The following is a 21,030-nucleotide window of genomic DNA, read 5'->3' as shown; positions in this document are numbered from 1 at the left end:
GATCTCGTGGCTCGGACGGCAGAGGCGCTTGCCAAATCCTCTCCGTTCGAGCATCGGCATTTTTTTCGAGAAAATGCCGCGCTTCCCGTTGGGCTCGCACGTGCCAAGATGGCGCGCTACGCCTGCCAGATCAGTTTTACTCTTCTACTCGATGATTCTAATGGAGGCTTCGAATCCAGCGGAACTCCGAAAAACTTCCGAAACAGCCTAACGCTGATTAGTTTTCTCGAAGACACGCCTCTCTTAATCTTTGCAATGGCACACGCAGCGAGTACATCGACCCTGCTGCTCGCGCTTTATTGGCCTTTCGCAGCTCGGCGCGTCTATTAATTTATACTTAACAGCCGCATCACGCGGCGCCTCTCTCTCCCTCACTCGCTCTGCCGACTTTATTTTATTATAGACAGCGCAGCTACGTGCATGCGCGCCATGCACAGGATGCATGTGTGTTGCGCGTTTCTCACGCGGAATAAAAGCTCAAGTGTGTCTGTGCCTATTATAACGCGCACGGAGAACAAGGACATTGGCGGATGCTCAGCCAGCAGCAGCGCGCACCATGCCAGGCATTACGTATGTGAGGCCGCGAGCATGCGATTGACGATGAAATATTTATGTCGACTTATTGGTTCGACGAAAGCTACAACATTTATTTCTTTTCTCTCTCTCTCTCTCTCTCTCTCCGTATTTCTCATCCGATACACGGCTGTAATGATTGATAGACTTATGGGCATCGCTATCAACAGTCTTTATTCTTCTTTCTTTTTTTCTTACGAGCAAAGTAAGCTGGTGAATGCTTAATTTTTGCGTTATACGCTGTTTGATAGTTGCGATGTGCCTTTCGTCAGCGTGTACACAAAAATATTTGAAAATACTATTCGAGTTTACATCTTGGCATGAATTTAGATATTTATTGATATCGATGGTCTTCGATGAAGCAGATGCTATTTCGAAGTAATATTTCTTCTGGTGTAGATGTAGATAAACGGAACGTGCTGTCGAAAAATAAACAGCGTCGATCTCGTAATGATCGATTACGTTTCTCTCAGCAGTAACCTGAGAGTCACGGACCCGCAAAAAGAGCTTATGATTTTCATTGCACTCGCGGAAAATCCATCGAGCGCGCGTATTTCAAAGTGCCACGCGATCGAAGACAAATACACATAATGAACAATTGGCGCGCGTATGTGAGTAGCTGCGTAAGGACATCAAGTACGCGTACGCACTCGAGCCTCGCCCGCACGTGATAGAGTCGCAGCACCCGACGAACGTACACGCGCGCGCACGTACGAAACAGTGGCAATAGCTTGCGGTCGTTTAACGCCTTTTTCACGCCCATAGCCGCGGCGCGGAATATTTACATCGGTATATTTAGTCTGGGCGTGCTGCTCCACTCAGCAGTTTACATGCGCGCGAGTCTCGCGCGCTCCTCTTGTCACCAACTCTTTTGGCGAAAGAACGAAGAAGAAGAAGAAGAAGAAAACATATATTGCAACGAAGCGGCAAGCGCGAGAAATAAAAAACGGAGAGCATCATATAAATTTACGCGGATATCACATGCTCGACTCGCCGAAAAATTGTTTCATATTTAGACGTGGCAGATGTCAGGGAGGCTTCTCTCGCGAGAGCCCGGAATTCCCTGGCGCGCAGTTTATTTTCGTTAATTTTTCGAAGATTCGTCGTTATATCTTGTTTTCTTTTTCTTTTTCGTTGGAACGAGCTCTATTTCGATGGGTGAGGCATGAATACGTGTGGTAGGTCGCGCGTTCATGGTAGAAAATCGTTCATCGCATACCGCAGTGATATAGAATTGAATTAGTGGTAAAGGAGGCTGGCAGCTGGCATGAATATCATTAAAGTATATATCGAGAAGGAAGCATAAATAATGCTCAGTGAGGCTTTGAAAGACTGCGCCCAAGTAAAAGCACATAGATCTTTCGAGGAGTCATCTTCCGGACTTTTAAAGATCTTTTTCTCTGCACCCTCGAGATAGCAACTTTCTCTTTCCAAAAATCCGAAAAATTCGGCGTGGCACGTGTGCCTTCGTCTCGTTACATCCCGAAACCAGATGACGAATTGTTCTCCGAGAATAGGAGAGCGAGAGAGAAAGCGGAGATAAACGAAGGAAGGACACACTGCAGAGAAGAAAAAAAGCAACAGAGTCGAATCGAGAATGAGGCATACGGATGCGATGGTAAATATTTGAAAATTCGCGCAGGGCGAAGAGTTGTGCACGTGCCTTCGGCATCGTATATATAAGCGCGGAGATTTCTTTCTTTTTTGCGAGGAGATCGTCAGCAGTGAGATTTGTTGTGACGTGGCTACAGGAAGCACTGCTGTACATTCTTGTTTTTTTCATATAACGATTGCGATACGTACTAACGCATATGCAACCTTTGCGGAAGGCTTGTGCAAACATTTCTATGCAGGCGGATTTTTTTTTTCCACATGGCCAAGCGCGCAATTCAATTCTACATTTTTTTGTCATTCGTCCTCTTCCTCGACTTACAGTTATTGTCGCGTAACGCATTTCACGATTGTCTTGCCAATCGCATGAAGAAATCACATCTTTTGAACAATTATTTGCATTTCGATACCGCCTTTTTTCATTACGTACGCGTGAAATGGATATACTTGGAAAAACCAAGGACACTGCATGTTTGTTAACTTTGAATCGACATTGATATCCGATGCTTTTATCCATTGATTTAACGATACGCTATGGCAACAAACCTAGTTATTCGTTTCTACTTTTCTTTCTATCAAATGAACATTCCAATTCTCAACTTGATGTCGAATTCTTGTTAAGCCAGCAGTTACTATTGTCTTTTGATTTAGGTGTAAATTTTCTTCTCGAGTTCAATGTAAGTCAAAAAATAGTAAAATATAGCACAGCAAAAAGAAAAGTCTTGATAAAAGAAACCCAGTTATAAATACTCGCTGAAAATCCTCACGTACAGAGGCGAAGAACTGATAAAACAATACGACGACATAGTCGGATGTATACGACATATGCAAACAATAAGCGACTGCGCCTCGATCCACTCGTCTACCGCATTAAAGATGACGAGCGCGCGCGTGTCTCCTCTAAATATAGCGCTCGTGTGTCCGCGTGCAGCCTGCAGCAGACCGAGGGATACGGGGGGGAAACAACAACGTTTCTCTCTCTCATAGACACACACATACATACGATAGGAACGACAGATCTGCCGAAACTTGCAACGACCAAGTAAAAAAAGTGAAGGTAGATTTATACTCGAATTGATAGCTGTCAAGTTGGGCTTCGATATATCCTTGCAATTAACGAAAGTTCGACGCGTAGATGGAAACCTATGAAATGATTATTGTACTAACAGGATCTCCGCAAAAGAAGTGAAAATTTAATTATGTTGAACGTGACGTAACGGAAATTTATAAACGAAAAAGAGAAGGAAGAAAAGTCGTATCGCGTGGCCTGTAAATAAATTTAATATGGTACTCACACCGGTGATTGCGCAACTAATCGTGTTAAGGAACGTCGAGTACTCGATACTACTACTCCCCGTCCTACACGTATAGCGCTACTGAAGGTATATAACTCACACGCGACGTTTGTGCACTGTAGTAGCAGCACTTATATGAGAGCGAAGGTCGATACGTACGCGCGCGCCTAAGAACTCACGCTCATTAGCGATGATTCGCGAGGTTGCGAATTATATGTGTATATCTATGTGTATGTTGTACCTTGTTCCGTGATTTTATCGATTTATGTACTCTTCTCTTGTACCGCGAACTAGGCGAAAAATTGAATTATTCAAGACGAATTTCTCGTGCAATGTGTACATTGTGTCTCAAAAGGGCTACGCGGCTTAATGTTTCTTCTACGATGCTTCGTGAGAAATTTGATGCGATTCGTACAGTGAGCGTGTATTCTATTGGTAAATCGACAGTATAAATCTTCAGTTGAGTTAATAAGATAATATTTTTATAATAATCTTGAGCAGCGATACATTTTAAAAACAATCTATTCGTTTATGAGTACCGTGCGTCACTGCAACGCACGTCTCATGACTGAAATTTTGATAGGTGCCAATAAATGTTTATCGTAGCATGGCACTCATCAAATTTCGAGCATCCTTATAAGTAGTATCAACTTTTATGTGACGACGCGCAGGTAATCCAAATGTAACATACTCCAAATGTCGATGATAAATCTGTCAGTAGCAGAGAAAAAAAGAATGCCGCGAGGATATACAAACTTATAAAATCCCTAAATCTCGTATAGCTGCCGCGCAAATACTCACACATACTTAAAGCCGCGGCGCGACGACAATCGGCATAAAGAAAGTCGCGCAGGACAAAGACACTTACACATATCGCACGTACGTATACCTCCACTTTTCAATGGAAGTTATGACCGATAAGGGAGACTGAGAGCTCTTGCGCGCAACGGCTCTCCCCCGAGGAGAGAGCAAGAGGCATTACGTTATATGGGTATAAATAACCGAAAGGCAGCGCCAATAATACGTAATAATATATCAGTCGGGATTTTAGTGCGCGAGCTGCGCGGCTTCGCTCGTACGTGGCCCAATGCTCGTAACTCATCGTCCAGTCTCTCTCGGGCGGCTTTTGTCTGTCTCTCGATTTTTCCGATTGCAAAAAGATGACTTATTGCCTGTGCGCTCGCGTTATTATCGGAGACAGCATGATTTTTTCTGTAATTTGATTTCTCTCATTCGACTGGAATCGATCGCGAGCTAAACGTATAGAATGGAATTATTCTTCTTTAATTCGGTCTCGCAAGAGCTACGGTAAATCAAAAATTCCAATGCTGCATTTAGAATATTTCGAGCTTTTAAATTTCGTTAGGCAAATTTGATATAATCACGCTCATTTAATCAATCGCTCGCCGTGTTGCGCTCAATCAGCATAAAATATATTGTCAATCTGTGCAAGTTAAACTCTCTTTCTCTCGCTCAAAAGCCATCCTAAATTATGAAAGTCTACTGCGGAAGGGCCGAATCGATGCGACTCAATCCCGATAATTCGAGGGCGTATCGCGAGTCTGGAATATCTCCCTCTCCTTTCCATTCCACGGCACCATATACGACATGCCGTGCGCGCAGGCTCTTTGCATATTGCGGCACGCAGAAAGTTTGTCAAGTTCTTTCTCGCGAGCTATATGTATATACACCGTTGGTTGCTGCTCGGCTTAATGGGCTGGAAAATTATTATGATGAAATCTATAGCTTCTCTCGATCTCCCCCTCGCTGCTGCTGGAATTTCGACTCTCTCGCCCGATTACGGGATTGGCTTGTCTCGCGCCGCGCGCTCGCCTCCTCCCCTCTTCCCGAGGAATTTGTATGTAAGGGTAAGCATGAGCTTTGTTTGCTGCCTTGCGGAACTTTCTTTTTTCGCTAATTTTTTTTTCTGCTTTGCTTTACTTTCTTTCGGGTGAGAGTTTGAATGGGCGGCTTTTTCCGGCTGAGATGAGGTTTGATTTTTTTTTAATTAGCGAGATTGAGAGTTGCGCTTTACAAGTGATGGCTATACTTTACACGCTTAATTATTTGGACGAGTTCTTAAATTTCGGATGTTCTCGATGGTACGGGACATTGGGAATAAATTGGAATTGTTCATCAAAGCAATTTTCAACGATACTCAAGTTTTTTTAAGCGTTTTCAATCGACGCACTGCTTTCCTTAGCCTACAATGTAGAAAAATACAATTTGCATCCGCGACGACAGTAAGATGATTGCGGAAAACTTTTTAGGCGTATACTTATTACGTTTTAAAACCAATAAAAGAAAAATCAATCTTCACCCCCACGGCCGAAAACAAGGGCACCGGCAAAAAAAGGGCAGAGAAAAATAAAGAAAAAGTCACCCCGGCGAACAAATCGTCAGCAGTGCCGCAGCAGTGAGAGAGCGAGTTTTTCCCCGCAAGAAGGAGGCATCAGAGAGCATGTTTGGCCTCGGCGCGCGCCCGCGTGAAGGGAAATAGACGTGCCGCGGTACGGCACCCGAGGCATTAATAATATATCATATCGGAGAGACGAAGAAGGGAAGCGGCTCTCTTGAAAAATCGTCTTCTTCTTCATCTTGGTTTTATCTCGCCTTACTACGCAAATATAGACGCGTGCACGGCACCCTTTTTATTTTTCCACGCGCAGCCCAGATTATTTATCGTCGTTATTAGGGGCCGCTTTGGAAGCTCGCACGCTGTTTGCTTATTCTTGCATGACGTGCTGGAAAGTGAATAAGTACGGGAAATCGCGCCAAGCCAAAACGCTTATATACTTTCTCAAAGTGTATTAAAGTGCTTTTCACTTTGTCTTGCGCGACTTTATGTATGTGTGTGACTGCGTCCGGAGCTTTCTTCGCGGATATCATGACAAATGATCAACAACTTGAATTATTGAGAAAACAAACTTCTGACTTGGATTCTTTTAGCGAAATTTTTGAAATGTATTTGCGGATGATTTTAATGCGTTGCGGAAATACATAAATATCTTGATTGAAGTCAAATACAAATAATGTCATCAATTAACAATCTAAATAGATTGCAACTGTTTTAGAGAATTCCTAACGATAATGAATTCACTCGGTTCCCAAGTCTTTAAAACGTACGAGTTTTGACATTGATTTCAATTCACACGAAAATTTTGGGCGAGCTAGATGACAACCAAATGCCTTTGCATATTTTTCCCCTCGTATATATTATTTGGCTCGTGGAAATAATTGCCCACGCAAGATATTCGAGCAGCAGCGGTGAAAAACACGTCAGGCTCATCGGGCACTTCTCTCTGTTTTGCGCGCGTGCACAATGAACGACATATCTCACGATGATGCCTCGCAAGAGTTGGCTCGGCGGTTAATAGCCGTAATTAGCAGCGGCAGGTCTGTCGGGGCAAGCGAGCCCCTTCGCTCATTCTTGTTCCTTGTCTTACTCGTGTCCGCGGTGAGGCCATGTCGCGCACGCGTACGAGCATTATTATTAAAATCAGTCAATCGTATCGTCGCGAAAAGGAGAGGCAAAGCTTTCGGTTACGAGCGAGCGAGAGAGAAAAGAGTGAGAGAGCGAGCGACGTTGGAAAGGCACGCGCGTGTCTAAATTTACCGCGGGGCGCGAAAGAGATACACGGAGCCCGAGAGTCGCTGACACAATAGAGCTTCTAGGCGCCGCGGCCGATAAATCACAGCGACGACTTGCACTCGCTCGGCAATGGTTTTTTTGTCCCAATGCAAATTTAGATAGGCGCTTCCTTCTTTTCATTGCCTCGATCTTTTCTCCCTGCGCTTCTTCCCTATTTTAATAAGACGCTAACGATACGCTCGCGAGGATAATTTTACGATACTACTGTACTGCCAATTATTGCGTGCGATCAAACCAGGCGCAAGAATCCCGGCAAGAAAAAGATATTAGAGCTGTAGCGCCAAGCCGGCAGGCTGAAGCTCGTAAACAAACTTTAAATTCATTACGCTATAGCGATTATCTCGAGCGCCGACTCGAAAATCACGAGCAGCCCGAGCGAAAGTCTATAACAATAGAAATCGCTTGTTGTCCGTGCGCCTGTCTGTGTGTCCGTGTGTAGCAGCGCCAGCTAATAAAATTATCATGAGAACGAGGGAAACGAAAGCTCATTTTTATGCGATCACGTATACGTATATATATATATACATATACACATATATATACCCACGTATATACGTCGTCTTGCGGGTAAGGGATTTTGTGTGACACGTAGGATGGACATGCTCTTGCGCTTTATATACGTTCGGACCCTTTCTCTCTCGTTATGGGATCACAGAGGGATATGGTTTTGCTGGTCGTTGCCGCGATTGCTTATGAAAGTACAACTCGTTGGGGCGAGTACTCTTTCAATTCCCGAAGGAAAGGGAAAAAAAGGCAAAGCCAACAAAGGGCTCCTTTTCCATTTCCGACGATTCGCAATTTTTATACTCGATGTACATTCCACGTCTTTTCGTCAATTACTGGCGATAATATTTCGACAGCCACTTAATACTCCTGTGCAGCTTACAATCGTCACCTTTCTCCCATGATCATCGGAGTAGCAGCTTTATGACTTTGTTTCAAGAAAATTGTCGGACAATCAAGGTTCAATGGAAGCCGCCGCTATAGGGAGAGGGAGGAAAAAAAACGAACAAGTAAATGGAATAATTGCGCTTGTAGGGGAACGAAAAAACTCATCAGGCCCAATAAATTCGAAGCTTAAAGAGGAACCGCCGAGTCACTAACTTCCTTCGGCTGCGACACCCGAACGAAAAGAGAATCGTAGCTAATTGCCGCTCGGCTACCGGGGATAATTACGTGAAAATAAAAAAAGACCAGCACAAGAAAAGAAGGAGAAAAAAAGTACGAGGCACATGAGCGTTCGCTGAATTTCATGCGCGCGCGCGCTCGCGAGAGAGAGAGAGAGAGAGATTGACGGGCGCGCATGCGAAGCGACAGGTGTGCGTATGTGCAGCAGCGCGCGAGCTTTCTTCAAAAGATTTGCATGTTACGCAAGGCTGTTGTTGGAGCTGCACGTTGCGCCGCGTTCGAGGATGCTTTATACATGCCGCGACGCACCAACTTTCATTATCGGCGGATCCTTCTATAATAGCAATCGGGCTAATTAGTTAATAGTTAATTCGGTTAGTTTTTCCTCGACAGATCAAACGACGGGGGCAAGGAGAAAAGTAAAGGAATGCACACGGGCGCGCTCGCTTCCGAAAGCCTACATTTGAAATTTTAATAAAAACAATTCCACAGAGAAGAATATTCAAGGATCGCGAAGCGAGCCAAGAGAGAAATAAAAGGAAAAAATGCGGCTTGTCTCCTTGGCTGCTTACATTTTGATGGACGCGCGGCAGCCTCTCCCGATTCGTATAGTCTTGGCGCGCTGCAAACAATGGCCGAGGATACGTATAAGGATGTACGCGGCATACGTAGAGTAGCGAGCGCGCGTGCGTTTATTTATCGAAAGCCGAAATAATAACGTTCGCTTTATGAATGGCAAAAAAATAAAGGACAAGTCGGCTTCTTGGGCTGCTGCTCAAAAAAACTTGCATCTCTCTTGAAGACGACGGGGACCATTGTATGCTAAGACAGTGAACAAGAGAGAGGGAGAGGAACCTAATATCCTCTCCGGCGGGCATGAAAATTCGATACTCCCTTTTGCGCGAGCGATGACAGTTTATACGCGGAATGACAAACTCGGCATTGATCCCTCATTGTGAGCGTGTTTTGTCGGGAGCATTGTCGCTCTGCGACAAATTTCCCGTGCGGAAAATCTGTGAATGGGGGAGCAGCGGCTCTTGGCCGGCGGCGGCGGCGGCGGCGGCGGCGGCGCCGACTGAAGACAAAAACGAAAGGAAAACATATGAAAGGAAGCGCGCAACGCATTATTGCATAAAAGGGCCAGATAGATAGCAGCAGTCTAATATGTCGGGGGCTTTAACTTGCGCGTGTGCTCGGCTACCCGGAAAGGACGCAGAAAAAAAGCCTGTGTAAACATGCACGAAAACCGGCCGCGAAGGGGGAGAGAAAGAGAGAGAGTGGTGTAAAGTGGCTCCCTTTTCCCATAGGAGACAAACACACGTCGCTCTCGCGCACACTCGACAAATACATTTCGATATATACGTAGATTCGTAAAAATCAAAGACAAAAGACATATGTAGCCAGACAGCTCTCCTCATACATCGTATAATTTCCGAGCTTCGGCCGAGTACGCGCCCGGCTCGAAAGAAAGGATTTCCGTAATTCGAGAACACGTCAGCGGCAGCGCCAGCAACAGCGGTGGCGGCCCTCCTCCCTTAAGACAAAGAAATATGGCGAGGGCTTTGAGCTGTCCGACCATTGGACGGACGGCCGAGTAACAAACGTTATTGGCCAACCCTTTCCGTCTCCCCCCCCCCTCTCTCTCTTCGCCCCTCTCTCTAACTCGCTCTCCCTCCTTCTCGCGCGGCTGTCATATGCTAACGAGCTCACTCCACGGGGATGAAGAGCCCGTACTCGAGCAGAGAGTCGCCGCCAAATTTCATACAGCCGAGCAATTTTCTCCGTACCAAGCGCAACCCAGTCCGCGTGCGATCGCTGCGACCAGATAAAGTCAAGGATAAGTGTCAGCAGCTGCCGCTCTGTCGGCCTGCTCGCTTGGCCTCATCGCTATGACGTAAAGAATCTGCATTCGATGGATATCGCTGACTTACGAATTGCCTTTTACGAGCTGATTCTCACTACTCCTCTTTGATTTTAATCCACTTTTTGTATTATTAGCCTTACTCGAGTTTTCATGCATGACGCACCTTTCCAACGATTCGTTATGGCACTTGCAAACCTTTTTCTTATCGTACCTGGCACTCCGGTAGAGTCTGCTTTTGCAAAAGGTGCCGACCATGCCGATCTAAAATCCAAGTTTAAAGCAGCGCGCGGAAAGTACAAAGAAGGTATCATCTCCATTAATGGACTGAAGTATACATGCAACCAGTCACTTAATTAAAATCAAAATACTACTGTAAGCACTGTAGAACTGTCATTCGTGTCTATGTAGTCAAAGAACCCTCGTGCACGCAGCTCGAACAAAAGTGCGAGTCCTATCTCGTCGAAGGATGGAGCCGAATAAAAAAACGGTCCCGCCGATGATCTCTGCTAGTAAATGTTCATCTGTGTCTCGTAATCGAGCCTGTGTATTTACGCGGAGCTGTACGTGCGTATAAAAAAGGAGAGAGAGGCTGTAGATGCTAATCTGGCTGGGGGCGCTAATGCGATCCCGTTTAGCCAAGTCATCCGGAAAACGCGCGGGGCCTTTTCACAATGCGATCATAACGCATGCGACGAGAGTGACAAAATAGAGCGAGAGAGACAGGGAAGTCCCCCATTAGCCGCTCATCATGCGGCCATGTTCCGCGCCCGCCATCATGTGCAACCAACCGGAAACATTCGGAACATATTGGTACGCGAGCGCATTGTCGGGGCTATTTTTATGAAGTAAGCGCCGAGAGATAGAATTTGGATGTGTATACGTACGCGCGCACGTTCGATTGACGGCTATTTGCTAATCGCGACCAATGATGGATTGGCTACGCGGCGTAAATTCGCATACGTACGTAATTTCGCGCGCTTTATTTTTCTTTTATTTGCAACGCGCGATGTCGCCGTTCCCACGGGACGACGCGATTGCCGCTCGCTTTTTTTTTTCTCAAGCTTTGTTGTTTTTTGTTTTGCACCGCGCGCTGCCGCTGTCGGCGCGATTTTTGAGAGAATTTCTATATTGATTTCAGGATTAGAGAGTACTTTTCCGATTCGTCAATGCTACGGTTCTTTTTTTTCTCCTTTTTTTTTACTGGAATTCGTTTTGCTGAAGCTGCGAATTTAGGTATTTTGTTTCGAAAAGGCTAGTCGCGCGCGTGCTCTGCCACTGTGGATGGAAAAAAATATCCGTTAATCGTATTATATCGGCGAAACTCGAGCACAATTTAGTCTTGCCGGCGAGCACGAGACTTGAATAACAATTGTTATTTAACTGTAATGAACTTGTTCACAGCAATTCTCATAACAAATCCATCAAAATGCCAAGGTGAAGCGCGCGTCTTGTGCAACGAGCAAGCAAAAAAGGAGGATCGATGTGGGCTCTAAAAAGGTGATGTGTGCTCGTACGTGCATATACGCATTACGCGGCTAACGAGGGAAGACGATCTGCGAATAATTGCGAGAGAAAGCTTCTAACACTCGTTAGAGATTTAATTGGGCCGGCGCGCTGCTGGCTGCTATCATTATCATCATCATCGCGTCGAAATATTGGGAGAATCAAAGCGCAGATATTACGCAGAACAATTATCCAGGCGGATATAGGGTATGCAGCTGAAACGCCTTCGCATGATAGTCGTCGCGCATTCCGCGTGAGAACGAATCCCCGACGCTTAATTGCCCGCCGACCGTTTCTACGCCGAGGGATTGTTATCGATGCCTACTACTGCGCAGCTGCTATGAGTTATTAATTTCGACAGAACCGGAGAGAACTGCATTAGCTATTTTCTGGACTGTGCGCTCGAGGTATGCTCGTGCCTATAGCTTTTTTTCGCTCGCATTGCCCGCGTTATTTCATAATTGTTACGCGGTAAATGACTGCGCCAGACTTGTTTACACGCTCACGCTTTACCTCCCATGCAGCCAGACGACTCCTATCTTTTAATTGTTCTCGCGGAATTATTTACGTTCTAGCCTTTCGCAGGGTGTTTACGCACCTTTTGACGCACTGTCATGCTAGCTTGATGGTATCATCGGCAAGCCCAATCGCCGTTCGCAAAGTAAAACTTAGCAACGCCCAAGAAATTTCTGTCATTCAAGTGGTGCGTATAGCTATTATATGATCGTGAGCAAATGGCAACGATCCCTTGCTACTTAATGAGAATGAAATTCCGTCGTCATTAGAGATATGTGGATAAACTAATACCGTGCCGGAATAAATTGCGCTAATCGGCTCGAAGCTGCTGACAATTAGAGCATGGAATACTTTTACCACAGACAAGCAAAGTAACACGGAATCAATTTCCTCACTTGACTATTACAGTTATAAATACAATCGTACTGAAACGAAAAACAGAAACGAGAAAAAAAACAATCTCTATTAGAAAGTTGTCGTGTCGCAACGACACAAAAGAAATCTGTCGTCTAAAAGTCAGTTTTCCAATTTGAAAGGAGGAAAATACATAATCGTCAGCTGGTCTACTGGAAACAATGCGCAACGTTTACATGGAATTGTCAGTGCGCTGCAATTTGAAATGACAGGGAAGCCGAGAGAAAGCGAGGGCGACGATTATGACTCGTTAGCCCATAGAAGCGCCTCACTCGCTTGAATCTTCGTATTATCACCCTTTGCGCTTTGGGCGTCGGCGGCGGCGGCGGCGGCGGCGGCGTCAGTCTGATTAAAACGCGACATCAAAAGCGAGAGTTGCTATTATTCGAAGGGGTTATATGGCTTTGGCGCCGCCACCGCGTATTTGCTTAATAACCGACTAGTTGAAATCCTCGTGAGGCTTATTGCCAAAGCGCGAGAATATCCCCTTCGACTAAACGTGTGATCGATCGATAATAATGATAAAACACATTATAGTTAACAAACGGTTGGAATAAACAGGTGCGATATGAAGCAGCCAGTTGATTAATCGCAAACACGAGTGAGGAGGCCGTGAGTACGCGCTGCAACTTATTTCTCTTGTAATTACGAGCGATTAACACCTCCCGTCTGTGTCTGTGTGCTTAAAATTATTTCAGCATCGCAAACCGATTACTTTTACTCGTAGACACGTAAAGCGATGTACGTGTGTGCGCAAGTGTGAAAAAAGTAGAGTTATATAGATATAAATTTATGCAAAATTTCAAGCCAGACTGGATTTACTTATCAGTTGGGATTGCAGCTAATTAAATTAAGCCGAAAGTTTCTCTTTGAGCGATAATTTGCGGTTACATTTTATTATTTGCCGACTTTTCGATGTATCGAATGCGTATTGAGCGCTGACTGCGCACATCGTGTCATAAACCAAGACTAATTACAAATCGTTTGGCGCTTACCGGCACTTGGCAAGTCGACTGTGTAGCCACATTTTTCACAAGGTTCTTTAAAAATAAAGAATAAAAAACGCTGCCTGCAAATGAATCATTTTACATGTTTATCTCGCTCGAACAAAAAGAGACAAACCTCATCGAGCCAGAATCGACATGTGAAAATAGATCGTTCGCTTTAAAAGCCGCACAAGCGCAAAAAGCAAGAGGTGCATACGCATTTTCGGCGTGTTTTTACCTTTTTGGTGTGTGCGCGCGCGGGAGAGAGAGGGGGGGGGGGAGAGAAAGAGAGAGAGATCGGCTAGTATGTCACGAATGTGCGACGACGGACATTGAAAATATCTTCATTTGGCTTGATGCCAATTGGGCTCTTGCCCTTCACCTATGCCAGTGAACGCTGTCGCCTGCAAATTGCCCTTTTTTCGTTCGTTCGGTCGTTTGGTGCTTTTGTTTGGTCGTCGCTAATCGATTGTCTTTTCCGTGCAAATTTAAGCTGATGTGTACACGCAACAGGAGAGTCGAGAACGCTCGAGATGAATATAAAGAGGAGGGCGGGGGGTAGGTACAATTCTTCTACATCAGACCGTTATAATCCCAGGCATATCCACTTACAGGCGTATACGTATATACGCGCGCGACATCATGGCCGCGCGCACTCGCCCGTTTAGCTACGTCATAAATTCTTGCTCTCCGTCTAAAAATTCTCGCGAAACGCAGCTTTCTTGGCGCTGATAAATCTTTCGGCGAATCCAACGTGACATTGGCAACAAATGATGTACGAGTTGCGGTGTGCAAGTATACGCGGCGGAACGGCCAATTAGCGCGCGAGGCAGAAAACTCCATTGTCGTTTTCGCGAAAGGCGAGACGCGGCATCGCGCGCCTCGTGCAACGCATACGCACGCACACACTGGGTTCAATGGTCTTTTCATTGTCGCCCGAAATTCGAGCATCGCTCCGCTCGCCTGGTTAGATCATGCACACAAAGTAAATTTCCGGATAATTTTTCTTTCTCCTTGTCATTTTTCCTTTTCATTGCGCCTTCGGTAAATATATATGTATATGTATTCGGCTGCGCATTGAGCGTGAAAATTGCATATCTTTTCCGTGAAATAAAAAAGAACAGGACTGGCCGTGTAAAAAAGCGGTATCTCAAACAAAGTATAAATTGCCTTAATTGCAGGCGCGCGAGTCAAAGTGCATCGACCTCCCTTAGCTACGCTGAGATTTTTCGCACAGAAGCTCGTCTTTTTGTCGTTGGCGAGGTACATGACCGTAATCGCAATTGTCTGCCCTGAAAATCGTGGCAGGCCATCCGAAATGTTGAGCATCGCTGTCGTGTAACTTATATCGACAGACGCGACTCTTCTCTCTCTCTCTCTCTCTTTCTCGCTCGCTGGATTTGATATTCCTTGTTGGTTATTGTAGTAGCTTCGAGCGCTTTCTACGAAGCACATGTCGCTTCCTTCTGGCCGCTGCTTTTTGCCCCGTGCGATCCACGAATTTGTATTTGTACTATTAAACTGAACGACCGTAAGGTAACCGCTCGCCGCTCAAGATGATTCTTGGAAATGATTAGCGGACTGCAGCGATTAACGCGTTTTTTGATTTTTACGAGCGCCCGCGTCCGTTATGATTCGGTCGCTCGGCGCACGTCAGTCGGTTAAACTGTCGTCGCGCGCTTTCTTTTTTTTCTTCCACGGATCGTTCGACCAGAGATCAAGACGTTACGCTCCAACAATATCGTCTCTCGAAAGCTTATCGCGCTCTGCCGAAGCCGCGCAATTCTCGACTTAAAGCAAAAGCAGCCGCGTATAGATCAAAGCAACGCACGCGCGTCATACGCGCCTGGAACTCTCAAAATTGCTTCACACCGTTTTTGCGCTCGCGCGGTTCCTCTCTCTCTCTCTCTCTCTCTCATGCTGTACCTCCCTTCGGCAAAACCTCCGCGAAATTCCTTCTTCGAAAAGAGGTGGAGGGAGTCGCCAATTATTGCGGCTTGTCATATCGCCTTTTTTCGCAAAGCTCCCACGATCCGGGAGGGCCTTTATACATATATATATATATATATATATGTATATATATATATATATATATATATATATATATATATATATATATATATATATATATACTGCACGTGCACAAGCGCGTATTGTTTTCTATATCGATTGCGCCATACATCCGACTCCTCTCCGTGACCTCATTAACGTTCGAACAAGTTGTAATCCTTTTTGCGAGCACTACAAATTCTCTTCTTCGCCGCCGTGGATGATGCATTTCCAGATTAATTAATGCCCCCGATAGCCGCGAGTTGCTGCTGTTTGCACGAAATAAAAAATATATATGTCGCGACCGCGGAGATGCTATCGCAATTTTTTTTCTTCCTTGCTTAAAACGTTGCAATTTCGCTCGTGTTGCATGCATAAATTAACGAGCTAATTGGCCGATCGAATTTGTTTCGTTTCTGTGTGTGAGCCATCGGTCTGTCCTGATTATTAATAATTCGAGAATTAACTACTTCGGGGCGGAAGGATCGACGGAATGCAATTAATTCTGCTGATGCAGGTGGTCGGCATTGATTTGCAGCTTAAAAAGGTAATTAGAACGAACGTTCGATTTTCTCGATGGAGTTTTTTCTTTTGCCTCGCGAGACCTTTGCGTACGCCTGCCTGTACCACGCGAGAAAACAATATAATTGTGCACAGGTTCAGATTATAAGCAAGAGAAGACAAAAGATGAAAAATAAGAGAAAAAAAGAAAAAGAACGACCAAGACTTTGCACGGGTCTGATTTATGAGGAGCTGCGTATTCGTGGGTCTCGCGTTGCGATTTCAGCGCCGCTTCGCCGTTAAAATAATTTATCGCGATGGACTGTCCGTCGCACGAATGTAGCCAACAAATTATTCGCGCAGCGCCGAGACGCGTGTTCCGTGGAAAAAGTGCCGAGTGAAAGGAAAATTCGGGCGAAATATAAAAAAAGAGTTGGCGAGCCCAAGTTTTAATTTACGAGGGCACGGCTGTTACTTTATATTTATGAATTATGTATATAAACTGTGCGATCGCGTTGATCTCTTTCACTCTCGAAAATAATTTTTTTTTCTTTCTTTTATACTCCGCAGACGCTGTTGATATTATGTCCGCGCGCGCGCGCGTCGAGAAAGTTATTTCCGTAGCGTGGAGCTGCCGCTGCTGCTGTTGGCTTTTAATTGACGGACGCGCATATTTAAAAGTCTGTGCGGCTGTTGGATAATTAATGCGTCTCTCTGTCTCTGAGTATCGAAGCTAATTAATGCCATTCAAAGAGCTTCTGCCATGCCTCGTATGTGTGTGTGTGTGTTTGCCGTACAAAATGGGACGATAGGTAGAGAAAAAGGAACGAGATGACAGGTCTGAGAGAGATAAGAATCGCGTTGATGCTGCACCCACGAATAGTGGTGGCGGTGTTGGTGGCGGTGGTTGTGGCGGCGACCGAAAAGGCGGAGATCGCATGCAGTTTGGCGCAGCTCTGAAATAATTTGGCGAGGAACATATCTGCAGGCCTAATGACGAAGCCGAGCAACGCGACGCGGCTAATGGCCATTGGCTCTACTAGTAGATGATGTACGACAAAGGGCAGGCGAGAGAAGCGATAAAGAGGCAGCAGACGCTGTGTATTAGCAGTCGGCAGCAGCACGAGCGGCGTCTATTAATATGCCGCCCGGTCGAGAGGAGAGCAAGAGAGAGAGAGAGAGAGAGAGAGTGAGAGAGTGGATGCTTGCCGGTGCTTAGTTACTTGTCACGTGTCACTTGGCGCACAACAGCGCCCTGTCAGCACGCGATTATGTGTCTATCGATAGACGATCGACAGAGAGTGCGCGTTGCAGCGTACCGCGCTCGCGGACACATACGGGTAGCAATAATTCATCCAACATCTCAATGCTATCCGTGCACCGTGGCACGAGCGCCGACGCTTTTCTTTTTTCCGCCCCGTGTCGAGATATATATAATTAAACGATCACGAGTACAATTGTGATGTTGCGCTCGCGCGCTTACAAATCGTTTTTGCAATTGCCTGTCGTGCAATTATTCAACGCGCGCGCACGGCCAGCTTTTAATAAGAGCGAGCGCTGCTAGCACACGGGCAAACTTCATTATTATTGTATTTAAATTACGTAAAAGATACAGAGAGAGAGAGAGAGAAAGAGAGAGAGAGAGAGAGAGTCACTGCCCCACACCTAAGCCAACTACGACAGTCAATTAAATCGGACGTCGTGTGCCGCAGGCCTGCTTATCTTACACGCTTCTCCTCTCCTTATAAATCTTTTCCCATAGAATTTCCACCGCGCCAGATAAATGCGAAATTTGAGCGCCGAAAAATCGGTGATCCTCGAAGAGGTTGAAAAAAAAGTCTCGAGATAAACTTCACTTTCTAATTAGCCACGAAACTTTTGCCGTGCCGTTCTCAATTTCATAACGCTGTTTCAATATATATCCTAAGGCGAATTATAAATTATTCGCGATAGAGCTCGCGATTCCTATTTCCTCAATTAATCGTGTTCGTCTATCGTCTCTGCGACAGGCGAACACGTGCTGATGTATAATTTATAATTTATCATCCTATTCGGATATGAAGGTACTTAAAATAACGCCCCAATCGGCCGTCAAACTTTCTAACCATCCGCGGTATTCCTAGCGCGGATTTTTAAAATATCTTCCGACAGGTAATCCAATAAAATAAAGCGTTGTTATACACTCGCGAATTGATCGTCCTCGCGTAATTTCCACGCACGCGGCCGCTTGGCATTTCGGAAAACAACACTCAAAAGCAAAAAAGGAACTGTCTGCACTATTTTTCAATGCTAATTTGTCGTCGATATACGGTATACGAGCGCCGCGCGGTTAGCAAGAGACTTTTACGCAATATCCACAACCTGTCGCTCGAAGCCCATAAATATTGTCAAGCGCGAGACAATACCGAGATAGAGAGAGAGAGAGAGAGAGAGAGAGAGAGAGAGAGAGAGAAAGAGAACGTTCCGAATTCCCTACACCTCGAGGAAGAGAGCTTTCCCCCTCGACTTTTGAGGATACTTCGCACGTGCGCCCACCTTTTTTCTCTCTCTCTCTCTCTCTCGTTCCCTCAGCGCTTTCACGGGCTGCGCCGTGTAGCACTGTATGCCGAGTGATTCCTACCTACATAAAGAGAGAGAGAGAGACTGACCGCAGAACTATAGGATTTCGGTAATTTCACAAAGGAGCGATCAGCAATCTTTTTTTCACCGACAGCAAGGATTATCGAGCTCCTTTTTCTCCTCAGATCCGCTTTCACGTAACAAGTTCACGAAATAATCGGCGCGCTCCGTCTCTCTCGTGGCCGATGGCCTAACAGCGCGCGAGCGGTAATGCCGGTATGTTTCGCGTGAAAATCGGAGACTTACTAGGATCGAGAGTGAGGCTGCCGAGTCTTGGATTGATCCTGAGCGCTGCCTGGCCAAGCTCGTCCTCGAGAGTAGCACGGCTGGGCCTTGCCTGCTTACGCCTCGACATGCTGCTGGCGCGGAAGGAAGATGCAACGGGCAGTCCGTCGCAGCTCTCTCTCTCTCTCTCTCGCACTCCTGGCTGACGGCGGCTTCTTCTCGAAACAACTGATCGTCGCACCGTTGCAAGCAACAACTCCGGCAATCCTCAGTCGCAGCAGCACACTTTCCAGTCACTTAAACTTAATGCTGCTCCTCTGCGGTACTCGCTCTCAAGCCCCATCGCGGCAGCTCATCACCGAGTCATGTTTGCTTCTTACTATACAATAAATATTTGCACACACACGCGAGCAGATTACATCGAGCTCTCTCGATCGGCTACCAGACCGGCAACCAGCTTCTTGTCGATGTACTTTCTTATACAAATGTTACGTATGAAATGCGCCGATAAATAGCTATACACATATACGCCTTGCGGTATGCATGTATGTAGGCGTATGTACGTGAAAGTGAGGCATCGACAGATGAGCATGCATCCGCGTCCGCCGGACGACTATAGCGCGCGCGACCGAGCGGTGGCTGCCAGCGGCAGCAGCAGCAGCGGCACCAACGGAGCGCCAGCAGCCTGCCCAAGCTCCCTCTCCTGCGTGTATCGCGAAATAATCCGCGACTGACGTCGCGGCGCCCCCCACCCTCGCGCCCCGTGGCCCTCTCTCCGCCGACAGCCAGACGCGAGCGACCACGGCCGCGCGCCGCGGCAGAGGGGAGCGGCAACTGCCTGCCCTCCCCCGCCCCTCGATGCGCTCCGCGCCCGTGCGACTCGCGCTCGTGCGCCCAGGCCAGCAACCCCTCGCCGCCGCGACCAGCACGCCACGAGCTCCCCTCGCTCCTCGCACTCGCCTGCGAGCGGCTACGCTGCGCGTGCACGCCACATTGCCCGCTCGTGCGCTGGAGCGCGCCCGTCGTCCAGCCTCGAGGTCCATCCCTTGCTGCCGCGGGCCTCCAGCCTAGGGCTTCTTTTCGCCGTCTGCCGAGACCGGCCGATCGCGGCCCCCGAGCACCGTCTCCAAGAGGCATGACTCGCCGACTCGGGCAGCAGCAACGGCTCCTCGTAGGCCAAAGTTCGATAGGTCGGGGGGGCAGCTTCGGACCGAGTGCTCGTCGCGAGATAGGAAAGAGAGAGAGAGAGAGAGAGAGAGAAGCGCGAGCGAGCGTGTGGCTTCGGCTATGCACACATCCATCTCCTTCTCCTCGGCACTGAACTCGCGGCGCTCGCTCTTCCCCACTACCTCTAGCCGTGTAGTCGCTCGTCCCACCACTTTTGGCGATTCTCCGTCGTAGGCGTGAACACTCGGAGACTCCGCCCTCTTATGCATTATTATTGCTTGCGCAGCTGCGCGCCGCCGCGAGTAGCGCGAGAGAGCTATGATTTTATATGCCCCCTCCGAGCCGAGCGCAGTTATCTCACCCTCGCGCGAAATTATGCGGGGGAGGCTCTCCTTCTTCATCGATCGCAGTTCTACTACTAGCTTGGATTCTAGACGAAGCCGATGCACTCTCTCTCTCTCTCTCTCTCTCTCTCTCTCTCTCGCGCGCGCAGCTATGCTACTTCTGCTGCTTGTGCATTTTACGATGATCTACTGTTAGACTATTTCTTCTGCTTCTTTTTACTCCTCGCTTCGAGAAATAGAGATTATGATGCGCTTTTAGAAGTGGAGCGATACGACCTGCTATTTTATTCCAGCATCCGAGATAAAGATTATTTCGGAGAGCAAATGTTTATTATGATTTGCGCACGAGAAAGTACGTTTTGCCAGCACTCATCGGGCTTTAGGTATTGTGGCGTAATGGCTCTAGAAATTAATTGCCAAATGCAAAATGGTAGGAAACGGTGTTACGCAGTCTAGATACGGCGACAGCAACGGTCGACGCATAAAATCGCATCCCCGTAAGACAATGTTAAATCATGAAATCGAATTTGTTCGCGAGAGTGTCAACGTGCACGACCGATGCATTATAATCGCAGGCGTACGC

At 46.8% G+C, this 21,030-nt stretch overlaps 1 protein-coding gene across 1 annotated transcript in view; it reads right to left on the bottom strand.

The window, feature by feature from the left end:
• LOC131669279 (homeotic protein spalt-major-like) overlaps positions 1-19,531 on the bottom strand; it is a 49,741-nt gene extending 30,210 nt beyond the window's left edge. Inside the window, exon 1 of the mRNA XM_058944052.1 lies at positions 18,958-19,531. Coding sequence (XP_058800035.1) covers positions 18,958-19,066 — 109 coding nt within the window. The 5' untranslated portion in view covers positions 19,067-19,531. The remainder of the gene's footprint in view (positions 1-18,957) is intronic.
• Between the last annotated feature and the right edge of the window lie 1,499 nt (positions 19,532-21,030).

The sequence above is a fragment of the Phymastichus coffea genome, unplaced genomic scaffold, assembly GCF_024137745.1.
Source record: "Phymastichus coffea isolate CEN01 unplaced genomic scaffold, Cenicafe_Pcof_1.1 PCOF00091, whole genome shotgun sequence".
Classification (NCBI taxonomy): Eukaryota; Metazoa; Arthropoda; class Insecta; order Hymenoptera; family Eulophidae; genus Phymastichus; species Phymastichus coffea.
The sequence above is the reverse complement of the archived record's forward strand: the minus strand, read 5'-3'. Positions and strand labels throughout refer to the sequence as shown.